At 44.0% G+C, this 24944-nt stretch overlaps 2 protein-coding genes across 2 annotated transcripts in view; one reads left to right on the plus strand and one right to left on the minus strand.

Annotated features, from left to right (window-relative positions):
• The window catches only part of LOC111221615 (low-density lipoprotein receptor-related protein 1-like), a 75811-nt gene that overhangs the window by 32758 nt on the left and 18109 nt on the right, over window positions 1-24944 (plus strand). The window contains exons 12-43 of the mRNA XM_022745068.1: window positions 436-616; window positions 1723-1945; window positions 2450-2639; window positions 2787-2912; window positions 3653-3793; window positions 4258-4383; window positions 4476-4592; window positions 4720-4800; window positions 5801-5968; window positions 7904-8086; window positions 8182-8379; window positions 8536-8781; window positions 9595-9792; window positions 11179-11383; window positions 11538-11702; window positions 11817-12061; window positions 12232-12363; window positions 13265-13492; window positions 14534-14708; window positions 16620-16714; window positions 16818-16967; window positions 17152-17292; window positions 17522-17647; window positions 17787-17918; window positions 18101-18235; window positions 18585-18714; window positions 18847-18973; window positions 19060-19211; window positions 19369-19493; window positions 19695-20069; window positions 24260-24449; window positions 24547-24751. Coding sequence (XP_022600789.1) covers window positions 436-616; window positions 1723-1945; window positions 2450-2639; window positions 2787-2912; window positions 3653-3793; window positions 4258-4383; window positions 4476-4592; window positions 4720-4800; window positions 5801-5968; window positions 7904-8086; window positions 8182-8379; window positions 8536-8781; window positions 9595-9792; window positions 11179-11383; window positions 11538-11702; window positions 11817-12061; window positions 12232-12363; window positions 13265-13492; window positions 14534-14708; window positions 16620-16714; window positions 16818-16967; window positions 17152-17292; window positions 17522-17647; window positions 17787-17918; window positions 18101-18235; window positions 18585-18714; window positions 18847-18973; window positions 19060-19211; window positions 19369-19493; window positions 19695-20069; window positions 24260-24449; window positions 24547-24751 — 5411 coding nt within the window. The remainder of the gene's footprint in view (window positions 1-435; window positions 617-1722; window positions 1946-2449; window positions 2640-2786; window positions 2913-3652; window positions 3794-4257; window positions 4384-4475; window positions 4593-4719; window positions 4801-5800; window positions 5969-7903; window positions 8087-8181; window positions 8380-8535; window positions 8782-9594; window positions 9793-11178; window positions 11384-11537; window positions 11703-11816; window positions 12062-12231; window positions 12364-13264; window positions 13493-14533; window positions 14709-16619; window positions 16715-16817; window positions 16968-17151; window positions 17293-17521; window positions 17648-17786; window positions 17919-18100; window positions 18236-18584; window positions 18715-18846; window positions 18974-19059; window positions 19212-19368; window positions 19494-19694; window positions 20070-24259; window positions 24450-24546; window positions 24752-24944) is intronic.
• On the minus strand, window positions 20670-22727 carry LOC111221544 (delta-type opioid receptor-like). The gene has a single exon (XM_022744985.1). It carries the CDS (start codon window positions 22042-22044, stop codon window positions 21001-21003), a length of 1044 nt encoding a protein of 347 aa, XP_022600706.1. The 5' UTR covers window positions 22045-22727; the 3' UTR covers window positions 20670-21000.

The following is a 24944-nucleotide window of genomic DNA, read 5'->3' on the forward strand; positions in this document are numbered from 1 at the left end:
CTGTGTTTGACACTGAATTCACGCATGCAAACACACATTTACTGTAAATGGAAAGTACAAATTTTAGCACATGTTTTGGTTGTAAAAGACATTTTTTTTTTGCAGGTTTACAAGAGGTGACAAACAACCACAGGCTTTACAATTATTTCACAAGCTCAAAATCTTGTTAACATATTTTTTCTGTTTAATGTTCATTAATCCGAGCTATACTACTGAGATCAAGAATTTCATTGCACCGGACTCATTTCCAGTGTAACAAAATGACTGAAAACGTTGAAAGTCAACATGACAAAATGACTCAATAATAATAATAAGATATGCATCAATAGACAGCGATCCAGTATGAGATCAGATCTGAAAACACTTTGTTGTGAGTGAAATTAATATCTGTGCTGCAGAAACAGACTTCTCACCAGCAGTTTGCGTTTGTCTCAGGAATCCACACGGTGGAGGGCATAGCTGTGGACTGGATGGCTGACAACTTGTACTGGACAGATGACGGTCCTAAGAAAACCATCAGTGTGGCTCGGCTGGAAAAGGCTTCACAGACCCGCAAAACCCTCATTGAGGGAAAAATGACTCACCCTCGTGCCATTGTAGTGGATCCTCTACACGGGTAAGGTGGACAAAGAGGGAGCGAAATAGCTTGGTGTTTTGGTTCCAGAGAAAGAGAATGAAGATCAGTGAACAAGATCCAGAGTTGCACAGCTGAGGTAGAGGAAAAGGCGGCAGACAGGTGCAAGTTTTAGGCAGCCGTTGAAATGATGCTGACTTTGAGATGGCTGGTTAATGAAGTATGGTGCATGCATGTCTGGCTGCTCTGTGACTCGTATCTCTGTTAGCTCTCCTCCTGTCTCAGTTTCACTTTTATCTTGTGTCTGAGCTGTTCATTGGTTTTATTATTCACCACTAGTGAGGACTGTTTTTCCACCGTCTCTTGTCTGTGTCTCTTCACAGAGAGCTTTAATTTTACAGTTTACATCCAGGGTTTTTTTTTTTTTTTTTTTTACCATTATCACCCTGAAATGTAACATGCATTTTGACCAGACTTTTCACACACTATTAAAACAGATGCAGTATTTTGCATATTACAAGACAGATTTCCTCCACGAGCTTATTAACACACAGGCATATCTCTCTTTGTGCTCTTTCGAATAGCTCTTAATCTCGCTGTGTATGGACGTTTCTTATTGATATGACCTCCTAGGCTCGCTCGCTCTCTCTGAGAAACACATGCTCATAAACATGCACTCACTCTTTGGATTACTAGTGACAGGGTGATGTGTGTCCACACAATCCCCAGGGGAAAGGCACTCGCCTCCACTAATGCCTGCAATCAATCAGGCTGAGAGAGAAAAAGAAGAAGCAGGAGGAGGAGGAGGAGGAGGAGAAGAAGTTTGCAGCGAGGAAAGATAAGGAAAAGAGACAGATGGAAAATGGATGAAAAGTTAATGCTAATGTCAGTCATATTCCGACAGAATAATGTGTCTAGCTTTGCACAAAGTTGTAGACAGCCAGTGCTCACAGGCTGAGTGGAGATCAGTAGTGAAGATTGACAGGTCCTAAAGTACCTGGTGACAAACACTGGTTTGCCTGTGGGCAGAACAACTGAGAAACACTATGGAGCCGCAAAGATGACAAATGTTCTCCTTATTTGTCTTGCTATCACACGTGCGATAGCAAGATCACACACACGTAACAGTTCCCGTGTTTCTTCCTCAGGTGGATGTACTGGACAGACTGGGAGGAGGACCCTAAGGAGAGCAAGCGAGGCAAAATTGAGCGGGCTTGGATGGACGGCTCCAACAGGAACGTGTTCCTGACCAGCAAAACGGTGCTGTGGCCCAACGGCCTGAGTCTGGACATCCCGCAGGGCATCCTCTACTGGGTGGACGCCTACTACGACCGCATTGAGATGGTTTACCTTAACAGCTCGGAACGCAAGGTCAGCGCCCGCTATCATGAGAATTAATTTTACCGCAGTCTAGAGACAGAGCGGTTCAGTGGAATGAGAGCTGGAAATGACTCTTAGCAGCTGTGAGTGAACTAATAAGGCCTGAGTTTTAAAGCAGTAGACGACTGGGTGGGTGGTCTGTCACAATACAGTCTGTGGCTAAAATTTTTATTTAATATTTAATATTTTGTTTTCAGTGGCCCGTGTGTTGGTTATATTTTGGTTTGATGTTGGTGTTTCTGTTGTTTTAAAATGTATAATCCAGAAACTGGAATGTTATATAGTTGATATAGAATGAATGAGAAAATTTACACACATAGTCTGAATATCGCTGAAAAGGTTATTAGGGCCGCTATTGCTTAGACATTCAAGTGGCCTTCACCTAGTGTAGTGTTGGTATATCCTAACCAAAACCAGTGCAAGATTGCACCGCAGGTAGAAAACAGAAAAAAAGGTCCATCACGTCACATCTTGTTGCTTTTCTCACATCACCAGACGGTGTACGAAGGTCAGGAACTGAACCACGCCTTTGGTCTGTGCCACTACAAACACTTCTTGTTCTGGAACGAGTACCGTAGTGGCAGCATTTTCAAGCTGGACACCACCACTGGCACTGCCACTCTGTTGCGCAATGAGCGACCGCCCATCTTTGAAATCCGAATGTATGACGCTCAGCAGCAGCAAGGTAATGGGCAGCTCATCGCATAGAGTGGTCTTATCTATCCAGCCATCTATACACATGAATACAAAAGTTATGCTTGTCCAAAGATGCACAGGGAGCATATATAAACACTATTATAATCTCTGCACATTCTTGTTTGTTCATCTACAGGCCCTAATGCGTGTCGCGTGTACAATGGAGGCTGCAGCAGTCTGTGTCTGGCCATACCAGGAGGCAGACAGTGCGCCTGTGCAGAAGACCAAATATTAGACCCAGCTGACAACACCAGCTGCAAAGGTAGGTACAAAAATATGATTTTGTTTTGTAGGTGCGTGTGTGTGTGTGTGTGTGTGTGTGTGTGTGTGTGTGTGTGTGAGACTGAAGGGTATTTCTCATGGCACTCATTTTGTTCCATCACATAGACAAGGTTTTATTCCCGGTATGTTGGACAGGATGAGTCAAGCTGTGTGACAGTGACTGTGTTTTGTTAGAACTGTTCGCCATAAAATATTCAGAGCAAATGGAGACACACAAGGGGCGGCCACAATTAACAGCAGCATAATGTAATGCAGTGAAGCCTGGAATATTCGAGGTGTTTGTGTTATGTTGCCCTCCACCAAGCTGGTTAAAAGAAACGGTGGATTTTAAGATAAATACAATACGATAATACAAATAAAGCAACAAGACCACAAACTCAACAACAGCATCAACAGTTAGATTGAAATCTTTACAAAGGAATCTATTGCAGCATTGTTTATTATACGAGTGTTGCTGTTATTTTTTTCCCATCTCATGTATGTCTTGAATTTTATACAGCTACCGGTCAGCTCAGCTTCAGCCTAGTATGGGTGGGGGGGTGGGGGGGAGAATTTTGACTAAAGGATTTCTAGTTTTCATATAATAGCGCTTTTCCACAAACCTCCTTCATTTTCCTTCTGTTCCAAAGTTTTGAAACCCAAAACTGTATCCTTCTTTTTATGTCCTCAGTGATCCCTTTTTCACATTCTTTTTATTCTACTCTACTTCTCCCTCCACAGCCAACCCGTCTTACGTGCCCCCTCCTCAGTGCCAGCCTGGAGAGTTCGCTTGTAAGAACAACCGCTGCATCCAGGAGCGCTGGAAGTGTGACGGAGACAATGACTGTCTTGACAACAGCGATGAGGCTCCTGAGCTGTGCCGTGAGTTACTGCACGCACGCACACACACACACAGACAGACACTCACACGGTTTCACAACAGCTACCCCTCCTGCTGGTACTGAGTCAGATGACCTCTGGCAGTCTGAATTTGACAGTCTGGTGATGCCAGAATGAAATGAGAGCGCAGACTCTGAATCGTGTGAGTATGAGTGTTTATATGTGCTAATTGTGTGTATGTGCGAGTACACAGAGTGTGAGTGTGTGTGCGTGCAAGGAGGAATGTAGCAATGTCTGTGAATCTGGTCTGTCTGTGGTCAAAGTGCAGACTTGTTTCCATTCCTGACAAAACAAAAATCCAGTCCAGAGCAGCTAGAATATCTGCCCTCTCTTTCGCTCATTTGCATGTCACAACTCTCCACTCTTTCACCTTTCCACAACCCCCCCCTCCCACATGGCTTCTCATTTTCCTTCTTGACACTCAATGCGTCCTTTCTTCTCTCCAGACCAGCATACTTGCCCCACAGACAGATTTAAGTGCAAGAACAACCGTTGCATCCCTCTGCGCTGGCTGTGTGACGGGGACAACGACTGCGGCAACGACGAGGACGAATCCAACACCACCTGTTCAGGTACACAAACACACACGCTGCCATATGGAAATCTGACAGGTGCTTTTTTTTTTTTCCACATGTGATGTGAGCTCTGCCGTGTTGTCTTTTAGCTCGAACCTGCCCGCCTAATCAGTACTCGTGTGCGAGTGGGCGCTGCATCCCTCTTTCGTGGACATGCGACCTGGACGATGACTGCGGTGATCGGTCAGATGAACCTGCTTCCTGCGGTTGGTCAACTTATTCTCACACCACACAGTAGATGCAGTGTGATTTATGGCTGTTTGTAGAGGTTGGGTTGACATTTTAGTGTGCGGTTTTGTAACATGTAACAACATGTCTAAACTCTATCCACAGCCTACCCCACATGTTTCCCCCTCACCCAGTTTACCTGCAACAATGGACGCTGCATCAACATTAACTGGCGCTGTGATAATGGTTAGTGTGGGCTCTTTATTATCTCCTCTTCCTCTCCGGTGTAGCAACTCCTCGCTTCCCTTTTGTCACAGCCACCGGCCTCATATTGGCATACACTCTTCTTTTTGTCACCTTGTATGTTTGTGTGTTTTCACCTGTCTTCCCTGTCTTTTGTTGTTCTGTGTTATTGGTTTTGTTGTTCCGTGTTGTGCCGCTAGCCCACTCTGCTGTCTTCCCTTGGTTCTGTCTTTCAGAAAAGGATTGTGGGGACGGCTCTGATGAGTTGAATTGTCCAAACCTGACCGGTTAGTGCATAGATCAACATGCACCACAGCAGCCGTAACGCTAGTCTAGCTCTAGGGCTGGAAACAGAAACAGTTTAGTGCTGCTTTTTTGCTAACTGGACATGGCCACGGGCTGAGGCCAATACTGCTGCCATTCATTTAGTCTGCTGCACACAGGTTTGAAGCTAAATTAGATCAGATAAATTGTAAGTGCATTACTCAGTCAGCCAAATACATGGAAAGCTGAAAGCACAGTTACTGTGTTAGCAATCAAATTAATGAAACTCTATTTAATTCGATATAGATTTAATAGGCTGCCAGGTTCAATGATAAAAAGGAGTTTAACCACAGAATATTTTCTTTCCTTGATGACTATGAAATGAACTACTGTAAAATATGATAGCAGTTATACATTAGATTGCCCTTTAACATTAGTATGGGCATAAAAATGCTTATGATGCTCTGCTGCCAAGCTCAATGTATCAGCGCTGGGTACATTCCCTCGTGGTGCATGGTATGATCTATGCAGTTTCTGTCATTATTTTAACTCTCATCTCTCATATTCTATTTCATTTGTATTCCATAGTTTTCACTATCACTGTGTTAATTGTGAAAAAGGAAAAGCAATTACTTTCTGCATATTGAAACATATGTTGTTGTTTTTTCCCCCCCTTTGAGGCTATGGGCGCCTCATAATGAGAGAGAGTGGGTGTTGTTTGACTGTGTTTGTTTTTCAGATAATGACTGCGGGGACAACAGTGATGAGGCAGGCTGTAGTCACTCCTGCTCCAGTGCTCAGTTCAAGTGTAACAGCGGCCGCTGCATCCCAGATTACTGGACCTGTGATGGAGATAATGACTGTGGGGACTACAGCGACGAGACCCACGCAAACTGCACCAATCAGGGTCAGTGTCTTCACCTGCTGATCAGGTGGTATTTGCTACACTCCCTGACAGTTTGGAAACTCTTCTCCAGCAGCACATTATTGTATGAAAAAAAAAAAAAAGAAATAAAGGATTATAAGAAATTCTTATAGATTGTAAAACAATATTTTTTTTCCAATTTGCCAAGCAAGTTCATTTTAAAACTACAGTGGTCTCAAACCTTTTATTCATTTTTTTATTTGTTTTATTTATTTATCCTTTATTTATTCAGGTGAATCCCACTGAGACAGAAATCTCATTTTCAAGAGAGACCTGGATGTAGCCTACATAAAAAAACATCATAAAAAGAATTCATGAACAGATAGTCCAAAAAGAAATCATAATACAATTTAAATGACAATAAAATAAAATTACAAAATTGTAAAAAAGTAATACGCAAGGAAAATTTAAAACATAAAACACCAAGGTTATAAAACACAGCCATTTATCCAGTGAGTAAAACAAGTCTGATCTGTTAAAACTAATGCATTCTGTTTTGGGAAGGTTATAAATCTTGTTTCTAAAATGTGGATAACTTATAAAACGCTCCATTTTTTAAAGTGCTCTTTAGCTTATTCAGTGTGTCTGGAGTATTAAATCCAAATGCAGTCTTCACAAATTCAAAGTAACCCTATGTACATGGAATGTGTTGCCCATCATATGACTGGATTTGGTGCGTACCAACTGATCTAACACAGTATCAAAACATTTTTGATATCAGTATGGCATGAGTTGGGTTATCAAGTAAAAATGTCATGTTGCATTAATCTTGCATTTACATTTTCAGCCCACACAGGCTGGTTTCACCTTGACTTTGACTTCCCATCCACATTCATGCAGCAGACTATCAGGAAGACACCATACCCTGTAATCTAATACACTTCCTGGTATTGTTCAATTGTGCATTAAACTAAGAAAAGACTTATATCAGTAGCAGTTGCCACAGTTTGTGGCTAGATTACAGTCCGCCTTGATCTGAACCTGAATAAAATCAACAAAGAAAAGCACAGACGGAGTGTGTAGAAATACGAGTTGCTGCATCTGATAGGACTGCAGTTAATACCAACCATCCAACACACCCACTAATAATGCATGATGATGGATTTTTTCCAGATCCAAACTTGTGCAGCTGTGCACACCTGGACATTAAAATTCCAAAAGAGGCTGCACATGATGGATTGAGTACTCTGTATTGGATTCAAGGAGATATGGACCTTAGTAACCAAGAGTAACTTTTAGTAACAAGTCAATAGTAAAATCTTAAGCTAACATTAAAAGCCACTATTCACAAACAAATTGCCACTGGTACTTTTTTTATAGTACTCATGGAACACAGCTGTGACAGGTGGTTGTTATTATAATGAGTGGGTGCATCTTTACACCATTGTGTCATTTATTCCGTAAAGTGGAGTCTGTACAACAATCATAGCTAGTATTTACATTTCAATCAGCAGCTGTAATAGGTCCCTGGTCCCTATTAGTCACGCAGGCACCAGTCTAATGGGGACCACCACTGGCACCTAATGACTCTTGCTAGTCGTTTAAAGTGACTGATATAGCAACTGTCCTTTTGAAAATATCAACACATGATATAAATCTACCTACTTAAAATTATTTATTAGTAATTATGTTTCTATAACAGTGAAACAAACATAAAATGATTCACTGTCAGCTGGGGTTTATAACTAAAACAATGACCTTCTGAATGCATACTTGAATCTGTTCAGCCTTTCATGTTGCTAAGACTTGTTGCTACCCAGATTCCTAACAGACAGCTCATTAGTTTTTGTTTTCTTGTTTGTCTTTTGATGTTGCACATCGTCTCTGCTCAAGGCTGCGTGTCCTGATTTGATTAACGCAAGGCAATGACTCCAGACAATGTCATTATGGAGTCTCATGATGTCTTTCTCTCCACAGCCACGCGTCCTCCTGGGGGTTGTCACACGGATGAGTTTCAGTGTCGGATGGACGGCCTGTGCATCCCCTTGCGTTGGCGCTGTGACGGCGACACCGACTGCATGGACCTGAGCGATGAGAAGAACTGTGAGGGTGTAACACACATGTGCGATCCAGCTGTCAAGTTTGGCTGCAAAGACTCTGGTGAGGAGACCATACTTCAAATTAGGAAGTTTGGGAAGTACATGAAGTAAGCTTGAAGTAGTTATTTTTAAAGTAACCCTGCCTTCTGTCCGTAGCACGCTGTATCAGCAAGGCCTGGGTGTGCGATGGTGACAGTGACTGTGAGGACAACTCAGATGAGGACAATTGTGAGGCGCTGGTGTGTAAGCTCTCTCACCATGTGTGCGCCAACGACTCCACCATCTGTCTGCCTTCAGAGAAACTTTGTGATGGCAAAGATGACTGCCCAGATGGCTCTGATGAGAAGCTCTGTGGTAAGCAACAGCAGTACCCAGGCTGTGTTTCAGTACAGGGAGCACAGGAACAGCAAGAAAAATTCTGCATCTTAAATGATGGATTCAGCGGTTTGATAACAGTTCTTTGTAGTCTTCCCTTGCTTCAGTCCTCTTCTGATTTTCTGTGTTTTACAGACCTGTGTTCACTGGACAATGGCGACTGCAGCCATAACTGCACGGTGGCGCCTGGCGAGGGTGTGATCTGTTCCTGTCCACTGGGCATGGAGTTAGGACCTGACAACAAGACCTGTCAGATCCAGAGCTTCTGCGCCAAACACCTGAAGTGCAGTCAGCGCTGTGAACAGGACAAGTTCAGTGTGAAATGCTCATGTTACGAGGGCTGGGAACTGGAGCCTGACATGGAGAACTGCAAGAGTACAGGTGAGGGACAGAGGAAAAAATACAGGAGAGCTGAAGGGTAAGGGGGAGTCAAAAGACATCAGCAAAGAGGCTGAACATTTGATTGATGGTAGTTATTCTGTAAGGAAGGAAGTTAGATAGGTGATTGGGTTCTGGGCTTTGTCAGGGTTCAAGACTGCAGAATCAAGAGAAACTTATTTGGACAATAGACAGAGCAGTGGAGCCAGAGAAGACGTAGAGCTTAAATGCCATTCTCTAAGAAAACATCAAAAAGACCTGGACAATGGTTTCTAGGTGCCTTTATTATTTAATGAAAAGAATCTCAAATGTTAAAGTACAAAGCGAAGAGCAGAAATTCATTTTATTAAAGTCAGCGAGAGGGCAAGATGTGAAAAAACTGAAACCACTCAGTCACATTAAATCAGCTTTGAATTTTATCATCCACATAAAGAATAGAGTTCTCTTACTGCAGCAACTAGCCAATGAGAAAACAGGAATTTATGATTGTGGTCCTCACTGCCAGGTCTTAGATACTAGCCACCGACACCCCGTCATTCATCCTGCTGCCTCTCTGGCTGCCTGTTAGGTACAGATAACTCTTGTCTTATTTACACTGCGTTTTAATTACCCAGGATTAGAGCCACTTTCAACACAGCCCCTCTTTCATTGGACAAGTCAGCACACTGCAGCGGGACATGGCTGTGATGTTTTCCAGCAGAGCTGCTCTGCAGAAGTTTGAGTAACAATTCGACAGTGACCGGGCAACATGGTTTTAACCCTTTACCATCTGCTCGGTTCTCCTTTTTAAGTGATCTTTCCTCTTCATTTCCACAGATCCTTTCAAGCCCTTCATCATCTTCTCAAACCGCCACGAGATCCGCCGCATTGATCTGAATAAGGGAGAGTTCAGTGTGTTGGTACCGGGCCTAAGAAACACCATCGCTCTCGACTTCCATCTCAGCCAGAGCGCCCTCTATTGGACTGATGTGGTGGAAGATAAGATCTATCGTGGGAAGCTGTCCGAGAACGGAGGTGAGCGTTTGCAACACAGTTAATGTGCATGAAAGACTTTTTCTTAACATTTGCTGTGATTGTCTGCAGTAGGAGTACATTTATAGATGCACAATTTAGGTTTTGACAAAAAATTGAGGTACCCTAGATTTCTTTTGGAGCTTTCCGACACATCACATGGTCTTCATCAACAGATAGAAATCATGTTTACATCGGTGGACGTCAGGGGATTTACATTTCTGATTAAGACAACACCATTAAAGTCAAGATAAATATTTAGACATTGAATTTGTAACACAAGTGGCTTTTTGTTAAAATAAATAAAGAAATAAAGAAATAAAGCATAAACTATGCAGCGCACGTTAATGTCCTGGGTTTTATTGGATTCAAGGGACTTTTATGAGTCATAAAACTTTAATCTCTAAATACTGCATTGCACACTCGGGAAATATTGTAGTTCCTCTGAGATAAACCATTGGTACTCACTGCAATTTCAATGATGACAACTTTGTTGTGCCCAAAACCTTCATGAGACTGCCTCCCAGACAAGAATATTCAACATATAATATTGTAGCATGTAAAGCTACACTCTTGGTCCTGGTGCTCTGGCTTCTTGTGACCAGAAAATCAGATACGGCAAACAAACCCTATCATCAAGTGCAGCAGTAACAGTGAGCAGGTCCACACTGATGTCTGTCTGTGCATGTGGTTGCTGTGTGCAACATTTACAAGGCACAGCCAAAAGCCTGCGTTCAGCAAGTGTGTGTTTTCATTGCTCCAGACAGAATAATGACTCATCACAAATAATTAGACATGTCCTTCTGATTAGGGATCCAATGGAAAATGAAAGGCTTTGAAAGAGGCTGGAAAATGTCTCTTCAGCCCTGCGAGACAGCACATATTTAGATTATATAAGGCCCATTTGGGTATTGCAGTATCACACCCCCTGCTGTCCCACTACCGTATTTATTTATGCTTTTGTTTGTTGCACTAACATGTGTTTGCTCCTCAACATAACGTCTAGTCGTTTGATTAAAGGAATTACGGTTTGTGATGCAATGTTGGCTTTGAATCCAAATAGCTTGATTACATTTGCATAATTTGTAAATACTGAAGCAAAACGGATCATTGCTTCGGGTTACGGTACAATCTGAAATGTTGCCATCAGCAAATCCCGGTCTTCGAAGCCTTTATCCGTACATATTAAAATACTGTGTAAATTCATTAAGAAATTTAAGTGCTCTGCAGGGATGTTTATTTTATTGAGTAGCAAAATGAAATATGATTAGATCAGATGTCTCTAGCAGTTGGATGATACAAAATATAAACACAAAAGAAAGACAGATAATTGGATAGACAAAACAAGAAGTTTGACCATCTCTCCTGTCTTTCCGTCCGTCCTCGTAGCTTTAACCAGCTTTGATGTCGTAATCCAGTATGGGCTGGCTACCCCTGAGGGTCTGGCAGTGGACTGGATAGCAGGAAACATTTACTGGGTGGAAAGCAACCTGGATCAGATAGAGGTTGCCAAGTTGGACGGCACAATGAGGACCACACTGCTGGCTGGGGAGGTGGAGCACCCTAGAGCTATTGCCCTTGACCCCCGGGACGGGTAACGACCGCTCTGCTTCCTCTATCTCCTGCTCATATCAAACAAAGCTTATTTACAGCGATAAATGTTTTGCTACAGTAATTGTGAGGCTGGCACACTGATCATCTACCATTGCACCTTATTGTTTGAATGACTGTGTGTCATGGCGCTGCAGGATCCTCTTCTGGACAGACTGGGATGCCAGCTTGCCGAGGATTGAGGCTGCATCCATGAGCGGAGAAGGCAGGAAGACCATCCATAAGGAGACCGGCAATGGAGGCTGGCCGAATGGACTCACTGTGGATTATCTAGAGCGCCGCATCCTCTGGATCGATGCCAGGTCATACGGAGGGCACAGACATGAACACACTCACACCAACCTCTTTCTTTAATGCGCGCACTGTATCTTTTAGCTATCCCCAGAAATGTAACTGAAAATTTTGTTTGTTCACAGATCTGATGCCATTTATTCAGCCAAGTATGACGGCTCTGGGCTTATCGAGGTTCTGAGGGGACACGAGTATCTGTCACATCCCTTTGCCGTCACCATGTACGGTGGAGAGGTTTACTGGACAGACTGGAGGACCAACACTCTGGCCAAGGCAAACAAGTGGACCGGGAGCAATGTCACCGTAGTCCAGAGAACCAACACACAACCTTTTGACCTCCAAGTCTACCATCCATCCAGACAGCCACAAGGTAAGAGACACACAGATGCAACTGCAGCTTGAAATATTGGTACAGGAAAACTTGAAACAACCAGTTTGTTTGTTTGTTTGTTTTTACAGCTGCTATGTTCATTATATATTCATTATAAACACAGATAAGTACACACTCTGAATAATTTTTTCATATTCACGTCTCCCCAGCTCCTAACCCATGTGCAGCTAAAGATGGCAAGGAGCCCTGCTCTCATCTATGCCTCATCAACTACAATCAGACGTTCTCCTGTGCCTGTCCTCACCTAATGAAGCTGGGCCCTGACAAACGCACTTGCTATGGTAAGCATGAAGCTCCCTCACTTGTAAGTCGCTTTGGATAAAAGCGTCTGCCAAATGATTAAATTTATGTAATGTATGTAAATGGAAACATGAGCACACACCGTACATAGATGCAGCTACTATAGAAAACATACTCTTTGATTCCCCTCTTAGCTGCTTGTCTTGGCAAAACTCTAGTTGAATACCACAGTGTAATCCCTGTCCTTACAGACTTGTTTATTTCCATTTGTGTGTATGTGTGTGTGAAAGAGAGAGGGAGGATTAAACAATCTCGACTTTTTTTCACTTTGAGGTGCTATTGCTGTGACAGCTTTGGCGCGCATTGAGGTGTCTGTCCGTGAACAGTGGGCCTGTTTATTCGGTGTGTGAGTTTAGTATTCAGGGCGGCACTTTCTATTATCTTCAGGGGTAATGGAATGGAGAGCCCCATTCTGTCTGATGCAGGCATCAGCCACAAGCCTCCACAACCACCACCTAGTCTGGCCTGGCCAATACAGCCTGACACTGTCATTACTCTTCCTCTCTCCTTCTCTGTTTCCCTCTCTTCCTGTCTATCATTTAAGCTGTATGCAGTTAAATGACTGTTGAGACCAATGCAGTTGTAATATATCTGCAAAGACTGAATTCACTCTCGCTGTCACAGCGGTGCTGTTGAGTTAGCCAGCCAGACACAATCGTCAGAGTCAAAGATGCAATTGGATTAACTGTTTGTTCAAGTGGCAGGAATAATGTGCAGATGCACCCATCCGTGCCGCAGCCACCAATCCACAACTTGGGCATTAGTGTGCACTCATGTGTTTGACTTTTGACTTGAAGCTGCATTCCTGATTACTCCCACTGAATGCTGAAGCGTTGGAGATTTACTGAAGGATGCATGTCAACATCTCTCTCCCCTCTGCAGAGTCTCGTCAGTTCCTGCTGTACGCCCGTCAGATTGAGATCAGAGGAGTGGACATCGACAACCCATACTACAACTATATTATCTCCTTCACTGTGCCGGACATCGACAATGTGACTGTGGTGGACTATGACGCTCTGGAGCACCGTATTTACTGGTCAGACGTCCGCACTCAGACCATCAAGAGAGCTTTCATCAATGGCACTGGAGTTGAGACTGTGGTCTCTGCTGGTACGGAGAAGCAGAATACACACCATACTTCAAGCTCATTGTTTTCAGATTTTACAGATTTTTTCTTTTTGAAAAAAGGCAGATTTTATACATAATTTATGTTACTATTCCTCTAAAAGACACTGTGTATTGCAGTACAGTAAACAACCTTGTCTTGTAATGAGGACAATATGGAGTTGATTTCTACTGGTTATACCTCAGAGCAATTTATACAAAAAAAATAATTGAGTGATTTATCCATTTATCAATTTTCAGATTTCCATTTTCAGTGTAGACTTTCACTCAAGTTTTGCACTTAAATTCAAAACTAACCATGATGAATTACTGGATGTATTTGGAAAGACAGATAACATGATCCTAACTATACTGTATTGTGGTACAAAATTTTTGTATTTTTTTCTTGTGGCAAAGAAATGGGTACTGTAATTGACTGTTTGCTAAACCCCTCCTCCGAACAGCAATTATCCAATCAGAGCTCAGCAACTGTAAGTAGGCACTTGTCAATGCGGGCTAGTGTGCATGCAAAGAATTTAGTGGGTGGTGCCTTTTTTCCTGGGTCTGTAGCCTCTGTCTTTTACCATATCAAATGCTTATTTAAGACCTTTTTTGAGTTGTTCTCGATTTCAAACTCCTGGACCCAAAAAATCACCTGAGAATGAAGTTTTCAACCAAATTATGAGGTTAATGTTAATTAGTTACATCAGTTCAGATGATTAAATGAATGGCAGTAAACTAGAAATGAGCTTTTGTCTGCTGCTGTGTGAAATCAAAAAACGATTGTTTCACAAATTACCTTGAATTTGGAATATTAAATCCGCCACAGTTATCGTTGTAAACTAATGTGCTACATTAACACGGGGGGGAGGGGCTTAGCAAAGGGTGAATTTGAATGTCTTTTGTTGCAGTTCTTGCCTGTTTCTCTCTGATTTCAGGATTAGAAAATGATGCAAATGGCATTTCTGAATTTTTTGTTTTTGGTTGTTATATAACATGACTGTAGAAAACGCTGATTAATGGCTCTGTGTGTATTTTGTTTTTCAGATCTGCCCAACGCCCACGGTCTAGCAGTGGACTGGGTGTCCAGAAACCTGTTCTGGACCAGCTATGATGCCAATAAGAAACAGATTAATGTTGCCAGATTGGACGGCTCATTCAAAAATGCTGTTATCCAGGGCCTGGACAAACCACACTGCCTAGTGCTGCATCCAATACTAGGGTTGGTCGTATGCACAGACACACACGCACAGACTTGCGCAGTTTTCAAAAATTGCTCTCAGACACTGTCCTGATTTCACCTTTAACCTACGATACATAAACACAGAGGTGCACACACACAATCTTACACACTTAGGCAATGTCTGGTTGACAGCCCGCCCTTCTGTTTGCAGTCAGCGATGACAGGCAGAGTAGTTTGGTATAAATGGTCGCTGACCTCTGACTGTTTCTTCTCTCAGGAAGTCGTTCCAGTTTTTCTCCCCTCGTGTCATCGTTCTCCCGTGTCCCTCTCTTTCTCTCTCCTGCTCCACTTCTATTTTGAAAGACGGCTCCTGTGCTCGCAGAGACTCTCCATGAATTATTTAGAGCCAGTGTCTCTGTCGCTTTCTGTCGCTATTTCTGTTTTAGTGTTTATCTTCCTGCCTTGTTCAGCAAATGTCCATTTTTTTTTCCCCTTCAGTCGTCCCTCTCGAAACCTCTTCCCCTTCAGCTCCCCAACCTGGCCTCGGCCCCTCCTCTTACCGGCACAGCAGAGACACGCCATCTTTATTTATATATTTAGTTTTGTCCTACAGGAATATGTGTGCTTTTGAGTATTTGAGGTGGATGAAGAAGGATATTTTCTTAAGAAATGTCCCTGCCTTTTTGTGTACTCCTTCCTCTGTTTAAAAGACTTAGCCTACTTAAGCAGAGGAATGTTTCCGATCTGAGCATTGTTGGCATGGGGGAAAATGAGAAGCAGATGCGAGATCCATATGCTTGGGCTGTCCTCTCACTGCCCAGAATATGTTCAGGAGTGGGTGGGGGTAAAGACAGTCGGGGAGGGAGAAACTCCAATGTGTGTATATGTGGTAAAACACGACAATGTGGGAGTTTAAATGCTTCAGGAACTTTATTTAAAGGCATGTTAACAAACAAATGAAGGGTGTGGTGGATGTGGTAGGATTTAACAGGAAGTGGGTGATGAGGGCAGACGATAGATACCCTTTAAACACAGACTGCACCCATTCGAGACACGGTGACACACCATCATATTTTCCTGTATTCTCTGCATGTGTGTGTGTGTGTGTGTGTGTGTGTGTGTGTGTGTGTGTGTGTGTGTGTGTGTATGTGTGTTCAGTGACCAGTTTGAATAGAAAGGAAGTTGAAGGGAAGTGTTTATGTGAGTGTGTGCGTGGTGTGGGAGAGTCTGTGATGGGACGATGAGTCAGAGAGGACACTTTTCAGCTGCTGAACTGAATGTTCTGAGATAGATTTTCAGTGGATCCCTACCAGCTGCTTCACACACCTTCACCAGCCTCTGTTTGACTTGGTTAGGTCATAAATTGTAAAAATATTCCTATGAAGGTCATATACTGTATGGTATGATTTACAGACCAGTTGCTCCACAGACTCTACAGTATTTTGTTGTTACTGTTACTATCACTATTGTTTTACCCAACGAGGTAGTCTCATTGAAATCAAGATCATTTGCTCAAGTGAAAAAACATCCAACGTACATCCACATAACCAGCAAACAGACCGTGGCCTCGGGTAAACAAAACTATCCAGCAATCAGAAAGAGTCATAAGAAGCATTACATAATAAAGCTTCCAAGGCTGAGGAAAGAATCTAGCTCATGAGCTGCATGCAGTTCTTTCCATGCGACGGAAAGTTCAGTACAACAAATTGATTTCCTGAGATCATGAGATTATTTTACCTTTTTGTCAATAAGAAAGCCCCTACAATTTTGCCATACTTTGAGCAATGAGCTTTGGGTTGTGGAGCCTGTGAGTGCTATTAGGCGGCCTTATTGACTAAGTTTGCTCAGCAAGGAAAATTGTGGCGTGCTGCAATAAATCAAAAGTTCCCCCTCTCTCTTGCTCGTGTGTACTGTGATTTTGCTGATTCTCTCTCTGCCTGTCTCCTTCAGGAAACTCTACTGGACAGATGGGGACAACATCAGCATGGCCAACACAGACGGCAGCAACCGCAGTGTGCTCTTCACCAACCAGAAAGGCCCAGTCGGTGAGTGACGTGCTGTGCTTGCCTCCGCGTGTCTGCATGAGAGACAGCACTCCCTAGTGACGGGGCAGGTGGTTACACATCAGTGCTTTCTTTCGTTTTCCAGGTTTGTCCATTGACTTTGACACAGAGCAGCTTTACTGGATCAGCTCAGGAAACAGCACCGTCAACCGCTGCAAACTGGACGGCTCTGCGCTGGAGGTGCTCGAGGGGGTCAAGGGCAAGCTGACCAAGGCTACTGCTCTGGCCATCATGGGTATGTCTCCAGAAAATGTTCATTTCAGCCAGTGATGTATAGTAGATGAAAGTAGAGAGAATTAAGCCACGTATGATAACTCGACCGTGTTGCAGATTTATGTATGTGTCTTTAAATCTTGCTCCAAGTTAAAGTCCCAGTCCTTCTAGTGTTAGACCTTCCTGCTGTGTGTGGTATCCTTCAGGAGACAAGCTGTGGTGGGCCGACCAAGGAACTGACCAGATAGGAACCTGTGACAAGAAGGACGGAGGCAACTGGAAAGTCCTGAGGAACAGCACATCCCCCATGATGCACATGAAAATCTACAATGAAACTGTCCAGAAAGGTGCAGAGCTGGCTGCCACATGCCAGCTTTTTCTGAGCTTGTAGAGCATTTGTTTTAGTTAAATTACTTGGCGAAAAGAAGGGAAGGAAATCTGTCCTTGTCTCATTGAAGGTCTGTTTTGCTTGCTGGATGTAGCCTGTTTATCTACGCTAAAGCACATCTGTTTATGTCTCTGTAACTCCTCTTTGATTTGTTTTGTGTATTTGTTCCCGTGCTTTTCTGTTCCCAGGCACCAATCTCTGCAGTAATAACAATGGAGACTGTTCCCAGCTGTGTCTCCCCACCTCCCCAACCACCAGAGCCTGCATGTGCACAGCAGGATACAGCCTGCGCAGAGGGCAGCAGTCTTGTGAGGGTATGACATAGTCGTACATGTACTGTATCTTGATTGAAGCCAAATTTGGGTTGAAGAAACTGATGAAAATGATAAATTGTGTGATGCAGAACTAACTATTCAAAGTCTAAACACTGGGGATTTTATTTGTTTGCTGTAGGTGTTGGCTCTTTCCTGCTTTACTCTGTGCATGAGGGCATTCGTGGTATTCCTTTGGACCCATCAGACAAGTCTGATGCCCTTGTACCAGTGTCGGGCACATCCCTAGCTGTGGGCATAGATTTCCATGCTGGTAAGATTTTTTCTAACATGTTTTTTTTTTTTTTTACTCAAATAAGAAAGAAAGTCACAGGCATTAAGTTATTTTGTTGCTTTGATGTAGCTGAAATAATTCACTACTGCATTAAGTATGTGTTACTGTGTAATGTAAAGGTAAGTTCTGTTCAGTCCGACTCTTAATGTGTGTTTTCCCAGACAATGACACTATCTACTGGGTGGATATGGGCCTGAGCACCATCAGCAGGGCCAAGAGAGACCAGACCTGGAGAGAGGATGTGGTCACTAATGGCATCGGCAGAGTGGAAGGCATCGCTGTCGACTGGATAGCAGGTGAGAGACACCACAGACATATTAAAAAAACGCCATTGTCTATGCTCACAGTTACGGGATTCAAACAGTATCAAGTAAACATGCTGATAAACTGTGTTTCACATTGGCTGTCAGTGGCTCTACCACCCTTGCTCAGACTGTCTCTGTCTGTTACCATGCAACAGAACAGGAAAAGGAGATCATTTGAAAGCAAGGAGAAATGATTGCAGTATGAGAGATAACAAGGTCAATGTATCCCAGGTGTCAAAAAAAAAAAAAAAAAAAAAAAAAGACGTCAGTCAAGGTCCAATTCTGCATCAACAAACATGCAGCACATGCTCATCACTTCCTCCGCCTCTATCCCTCACAGGAAACATCTACTGGACAGACCAAGGTTTTGATGTGATTGAGGTAGCCAGATTGAATGGCTCCTTCCGCTATGTGGTGATCTCCCAGGGCCTGGACAAGCCTCGTGCCATCACTGTCCACCCTGAGAAAGGGTGAGAGGAAACGACACTGGGTGTAGCTCTAGTTACTATCTGCAGCTGTCTTTAGCATCTGCTTCTGTAATTTCTCTCCTTATTGATTACAGAGGAAGTTATCTCTGTGTTTTGCTGTGTTTATGTTTGCAGCTACCTGTTCTGGACAGAGTGGGGCCAGTATCCCCGTATCGAACGGTCTCGTTTGGATGGCTCTCAGAGGGCTGTCCTTGTCAATGTCAGCATCAGCTGGCCCAATGGAATCTCCATCGACTATGAGGTAAAGTATAACGGAACATTCTAGAATTCACATCACTGCGTCACAATGCAGAGAGTGAACAAACAGTACTGTGTGTGTGCATGCAGGATGGTCTCCTGTATTGGTGTGACGCAAGGACTGACAAGATTGAGCGCATCAACCTTGAAACTGGAGAAAACAGGGAGGTGGTGCTGGCCAACAACAACATGGACATGTTCTCTGTGTCGGTGTTTGAGAGCTACATTTACTGGAGTGACAGGTGAGATTTACCCCTCCTACTCAGTCTAACTTGTCCTCACTTTTGGAATATCTGTGATTGATATTTTCCTGCTTTCATTTGTAATATTTGTAATATTCCTCCGTAAATGTCTGCAAGCATCAGCCTCTGTTTGATGCTGTTTCTGTCTTCTTTGAAGGACACATGCTAACGGCTCCATAAAGAGAGGCAGCAAGGACAATGCCACAGACTCTGTGTCTCTGAGGACTGGCATTGGGGTGCAGCTCAAAGACATCAAGGTTTTCAACAGGGCCAGGCAGCAAGGTAAGCACTGGGGTGTTTGTTAAATATGTAAACCGTCATAAATCTGCTTCACATGCAAGAATTTAGCATTTTACAAGGGATTTGTATTTTGTGGAATAAATGGTAAATTAAGAACTTCTTAAATGTGTGTTTCCCCGCATTTAGGGATCTGAGAAAAGTGTATTTAATAATAACATCATGGATTTTTATCTCTGTTTACAGGAACAAACGTGTGCAAAGACAAAAATGGCGGCTGTCAGCAGCTCTGTCTTTACCGTGGCAACGGGCAGCGCACATGCGCTTGTGCACATGGCATGCTGGCTGAAGATGGCCGCAGCTGCCGTGACTATGATGGCTACCTGCTCTACTCAGAGCGCACTATACTAAAGAGTGTCCACCTGTCGGATGAAAACAACCTAAATGCACCCATAAAACCATTTGAAGACCCCGAGCACATGAAGAATGTCATTGCACTCACTTTTGATTACAGAGGAGGTGGAGGAAAGGGAGCTAACCGAATCTTCTTCAGTGACATCCACTTTGGCAACATCCAGCAGATCAGTGATGACGGATCTGACCGCAAGACTGTAGTAGAGAGTGAGTATTTCCACATCTTAAGCTTGTGTGAACCTTTTCTATTAGCTTCCCCTTGTTCCTCAACAATCAACCAAACACCCAGCTTTATTCACAGTTTACCTCCAGTGTATTCTCATGAACACGATATCTCAGTAACGCCTTGGGGGTATCTCTTCAAATTTGGCGCAAACATTCACTTGGACTGATTAGATTTTTGTGGTCAAAGTTCAAAGTCAAGGACACCTCATGAAACACATTTTTGTCCATAACTCACCAATTCATACGCTAATTATGACACAATTTAACGCAAATGTCTAATAGGATAAAATGATGAAGTGATGACATTTTATATCTAAATGGTCAATGGTCAACTTCACTGTGACATCATAATGTTCTGCAAATTATTCAGTGCTGTAACTGTGACCATATTTCCTGCAACTTGGCTGGTTGGCGGAGACATACAAGCATGAGGCGGTAATTCTTGTTTATCTGTGCTTTAGGAACAGAGTGTATATAAACACAAACAGGCCCAGAGACAGATGCAGTAGACATTCATTCACCTTATCTCAGCACAACAAATCACAGGTGCACTGTTAATGTTTTACCAAAGTGCCTTGACTTTAATCGGTTTTTACAAGGAATGCATGATTCAACATTGTTTGTCCCACTGTCCCTGTGGAGCAGCTCCTCCCAAGGCAAGCAGTTTGATCTTGTTCTATATCCAGGCTAACAGAGGGAAAGATGTTGCGAGTGCTGTTGTTTTGCCTTGTTCTTTCCTTGTGAGGGTATTTTATTCCGTCCATTTTATTCACATGAGTAATTCAGCAAGGCAACTCAGCTTGCACTTTTTTAAGTTATAAATCCCGGCCGTCAGGTTTTGCGTGTTTGTGTGTTTGTGTGTTTGTGTGACAGGTGTTCAGTTATATCAAGGTAGCTGCTGATAGTAATACTATCAGGCAGCAGCCATATCCACAGCCCCACCTTCTCTTTGCCCCCCCTTTTTAAACAGCCTTAGTAAGTCTTGTCTGAACTTTTGGGACATGAGCACGTAGAGGATGGGGTTCACCACTGTAGAGGAAGTCGCCATGAAGCGTGCAAACACACTGAAGGGGCCGTAACGGGGTGAGGTGCCAGTGGCCCCTGAAATTTCTTCCGCCAGTAAATTCAGCGTCAGGCCGTAGGACGGCAGCCAGCATAGGGTAAAAGCCAGCACCAGCATGGCTGAGGTCTGGGTCACTTTGTTCTGGTAGCGCTCTACTTGGGGGGCCCTGCCGGCCTGCTGACTCCCCCATAGGAACAGGTAGATCTTGCCATAGGCCACAGCAATGGTGATCAGTGGAAGTAAGAAGGCCATGAAAAAGTGAAATAATCCATAGATCAGCTGGTCTTTGTGGGACCGGAAAGCAAAGCATGTGTGTCCATCAGGGGCTTGTCGGGGGGTTCCCACACAGCGAAAAACCAGCTGGGGGACAGCCAGGCAGCAGGCCGGCACCCAGAGGAGTGCAGCAGTTATAGACACCCGGCGAGGGGAGAGGAGACTGTAAGCTCTGGTAGGCTGCACCACAGTCAGATAGCGAGACACAGCCAGCGCGGCCAGCGTGAAGACGCTGGCTGACGAGCAGGCCGATCCCAAGAAGCCCACCAGACGACACATGAAGTCCTCAAACGGCCACTCCTGCATGGCTATGGCAACAGTGTGGAAGGGAAGCGTGGAGAGCAAAAGCAGGTCGGCAGCGCTCAGAGCCAGCAGGAGGATGTCTGTCCCCGTGCCTGTCATGGAGCTGTGAGGGGAATGTCCAGCACCTCTCCTCCGCCTCCCACACAGGATCACCATCACCATAGTGTGCCCGACGACCCCCAGCACCAGAATCAGTGTATCTAATATTGGGACTAGGACCTGCTCCACCTTGCCCAGCCCAGTGTCACTGCCGTTCCCCGGCAGATCCTCTGAACCTGTACAGTTCCACAGCAGCATCGCGTCTTCAGTTGTGGACATGTCTTTCACTCATACCGTGACTGTAGGAACACAGTTGGCTTTTGGTTGGGTCAATATGCTCAAGCCAGTCATAAAACTACTGATAATACAAGTGGGAATGATTACTCACTGTGCGATGACAGCAGTGTACTCAGACATGACGACACACAGATTTCCAGTCATTTAACATCTACGTGTCGACGATTAAAATGAACCAATAAGAACTAAACATGATTGTTAAATACATACAGCGTACACACATTACATACGTTCATGTTCCTGCTGACAGTGTGAAAATGATATACCTCTCAGAAACTGTCCTTTAAAACACAACCAGCAAGTGACCCATTCCCATGTGCTGTATGTGACTCAAGCCGTTTTAACAATCCTCGAAATCTGCTCCACCTTTGATTGGGGGTGAGAGAGGGAACAAAATAACATCAGACACCTCCACTGAAGTCAAGTCAGTGCTGATTTCTTAGTTGCTGGAGTCCCTTCATCCCTCTCCACAGACTCCTGTTAAGAGCATCCGAGTGTTCGGAGCTAAATGCTGTAGATTGTGTGATTTCCTGTCACCTCCTGGCAGGCGGCTACTCCACACGACACCTTAATCAGGACCCCTTGCTCAGCGGCCCACAATCAGCCTTCCTCATGCCTCCGAGGAAGGGATCTACTTAGACACACAATGGTGGTGAATAACTCAACAGCTAGAGAGGATGAAACCGAGTAAACGACAGGTGAACTCTGGACTGATTATCACAGAGCAGGACTGACAGAGATGGGCTGGCCTGCTTTCTGTGGGAGGGCCAAATGAGGCCAAACATAGTTTTTTTTGTTGTTTTTTTTCCCAGGGTCCATTGTTTCTGTTCATTTTCTGAAAGGAGCTGTGCATTTTCTAGAAGCGCTGTGTCTGCAGATACACACGGTTTGGAGAACATATGCAGATATGGTATATACACAATGAGAGACAGAGTGAAGTAGTGTGTGTCTTCAGAAATCAGGGTAATTATTGACTGCCCGTCTGATAGCAAACATTGACCTGCTATCGCACCTACGGCAGATAACTGCAATAAAAAACTCAATGCCACTATAACCAGCTGAGCTCAACAGCTATAAATTCAACCTATCTGTATTATTGTAAACAACAAGCGAAAATGTACAGAACCCCAGATAGGCTTAGGTCAACGACAATGTGAAGATAAACAGATGTGAAAAGCAAGAATTTGAGTCAAGAGCGCTGCTGGCCAGAGATTTACAATTCATTAACAGCACTGAAGAAAGAAGAAATAGCAGTGGATGGATTTCTCTGGCGCTCGCTATCGATTTTTAGGGCATTGATTTATGATTGTGAGAAGCAGAGGGGAGTTGCTTTTGTGTTGCGTGCCCCCGCTAGGCTTTCCAGTCGCTTTTCTTCATTCAGAATCTCAGAGCACGCACTGGACAAATGTTGATTCATGTCCGAGGCATTTCACTGTAGGTGTAGTGTTAAGTGTCCCACCTGGTGGTGAATCTTGCTGATCCTCTGGACCGAGTGAGGTCATCTCCAGCCCCGGAAAAGGCTGCTGTGATCATTAGACCCTCACTGTTCCATTGCAGTAACAGTAACAATAAGGCAGCTATTACCAATTATTTGTCATGGGAGTGAACTGATGCATAGTTGTTTTTAAATTGACTGTGTGCATGTATTGTTTCTCAGCAACAGAACAGCTGTTCTTTATCTGCCGCTACAGAACTTTGTGTTCCTCCATCTTGGCTGCCCTCTCGTCTGTCCTCTGGCCTCTGTGCAGGCGAGGAGTGCACAACCTCTTACTCATTTCACGGCTATGGAGCAGAAAAATGACTTTTTACTTCTCATCTGTTGATGAGGTAGTGCAATGGAAAGTAATACACTAGCCAGTAACTGTTTTTGTGACCTTTTTAGTGAGCTATTTGTTGGATAAAAGCCTCGAATCACACGGTGTTCTTGGTCATTAATACCAAGCTGTCATGTCCATAGCCCTGACTCTGTGCTGCCACATAGCATTTGCCAGCACTGAGCTACTGCCAGACAGTCCACACTTGGCCTTTTAACACAGCACTGGGATTGACGTGCTTCTTTTCCTTCCCCTCTTTTATCTTCTGTCTTTTCCCTCATTCTGGTTTAATGTCTCCCTGTTCTTTTTCTTTACCCACTGTGATCTGTATTTATCTTTGTGTTTCTTTCCCCTCTTCTCTCAATTGCTCTGTTCTTTTTCAGATGTGGGCTCAGTGGAGGGTTTGGCGTACCACAGGGGCTGGGATATGCTGTATTGGACCAGCTATACAACCTCAACCATCACCCGCCACACTGTGGATCAGAGCCGCTGGGGGGCCGTTGACCGGCACACGGTGGTCACCATGTCGGGGGATGATCACCCAAGAGCCTTTGTCCTTGACGAGTGTCAGAGGTTAGAACTAAGTCGGTTATTCACATCCAATACTGCTCGCATGTTGTGCCAAAACTTTACACCTATTTACATCACTGATTATATCTCTCTCCTGCAGCCTCATGTTCTGGACCAACTGGAACGAGCAGTCTCCCAGCATCATGCGTGCCACACTGACTGGTGCCAATGTCCTTGTGATCATTGGCACGGACATCCGAACCCCTAACGGCCTGGCCATAGACCACCGTGCTGAAAAACTGTACTTCTCTGACGCCACGCTGGACAAGATAGAGCGCTGCGAGTATGACGGCAGCCGGCGCTATGTGAGTGACACAAACACTTAACATGCAGACACACACAGCGTACATCATGAAGCATTAAGGAAAATATTTATATATATTTATATATTTATATTATAATTGTATCACGGGATTGCCTAATAACAGCACCTCAGTGTGTTTATCCTTTCGAGTTTGTTCCAAGGCTGGAATTTCCTGAATGTATGAGGTCAGGGCT

This window comes from Seriola dumerili, unplaced genomic scaffold, assembly GCF_002260705.1.
Source record: "Seriola dumerili isolate Sdu_G_001 unplaced genomic scaffold, Sdu_1.0 BDQW01000088.1, whole genome shotgun sequence".
NCBI lineage: Eukaryota > Metazoa > Chordata > Actinopteri > Carangiformes > Carangidae > Seriola > Seriola dumerili.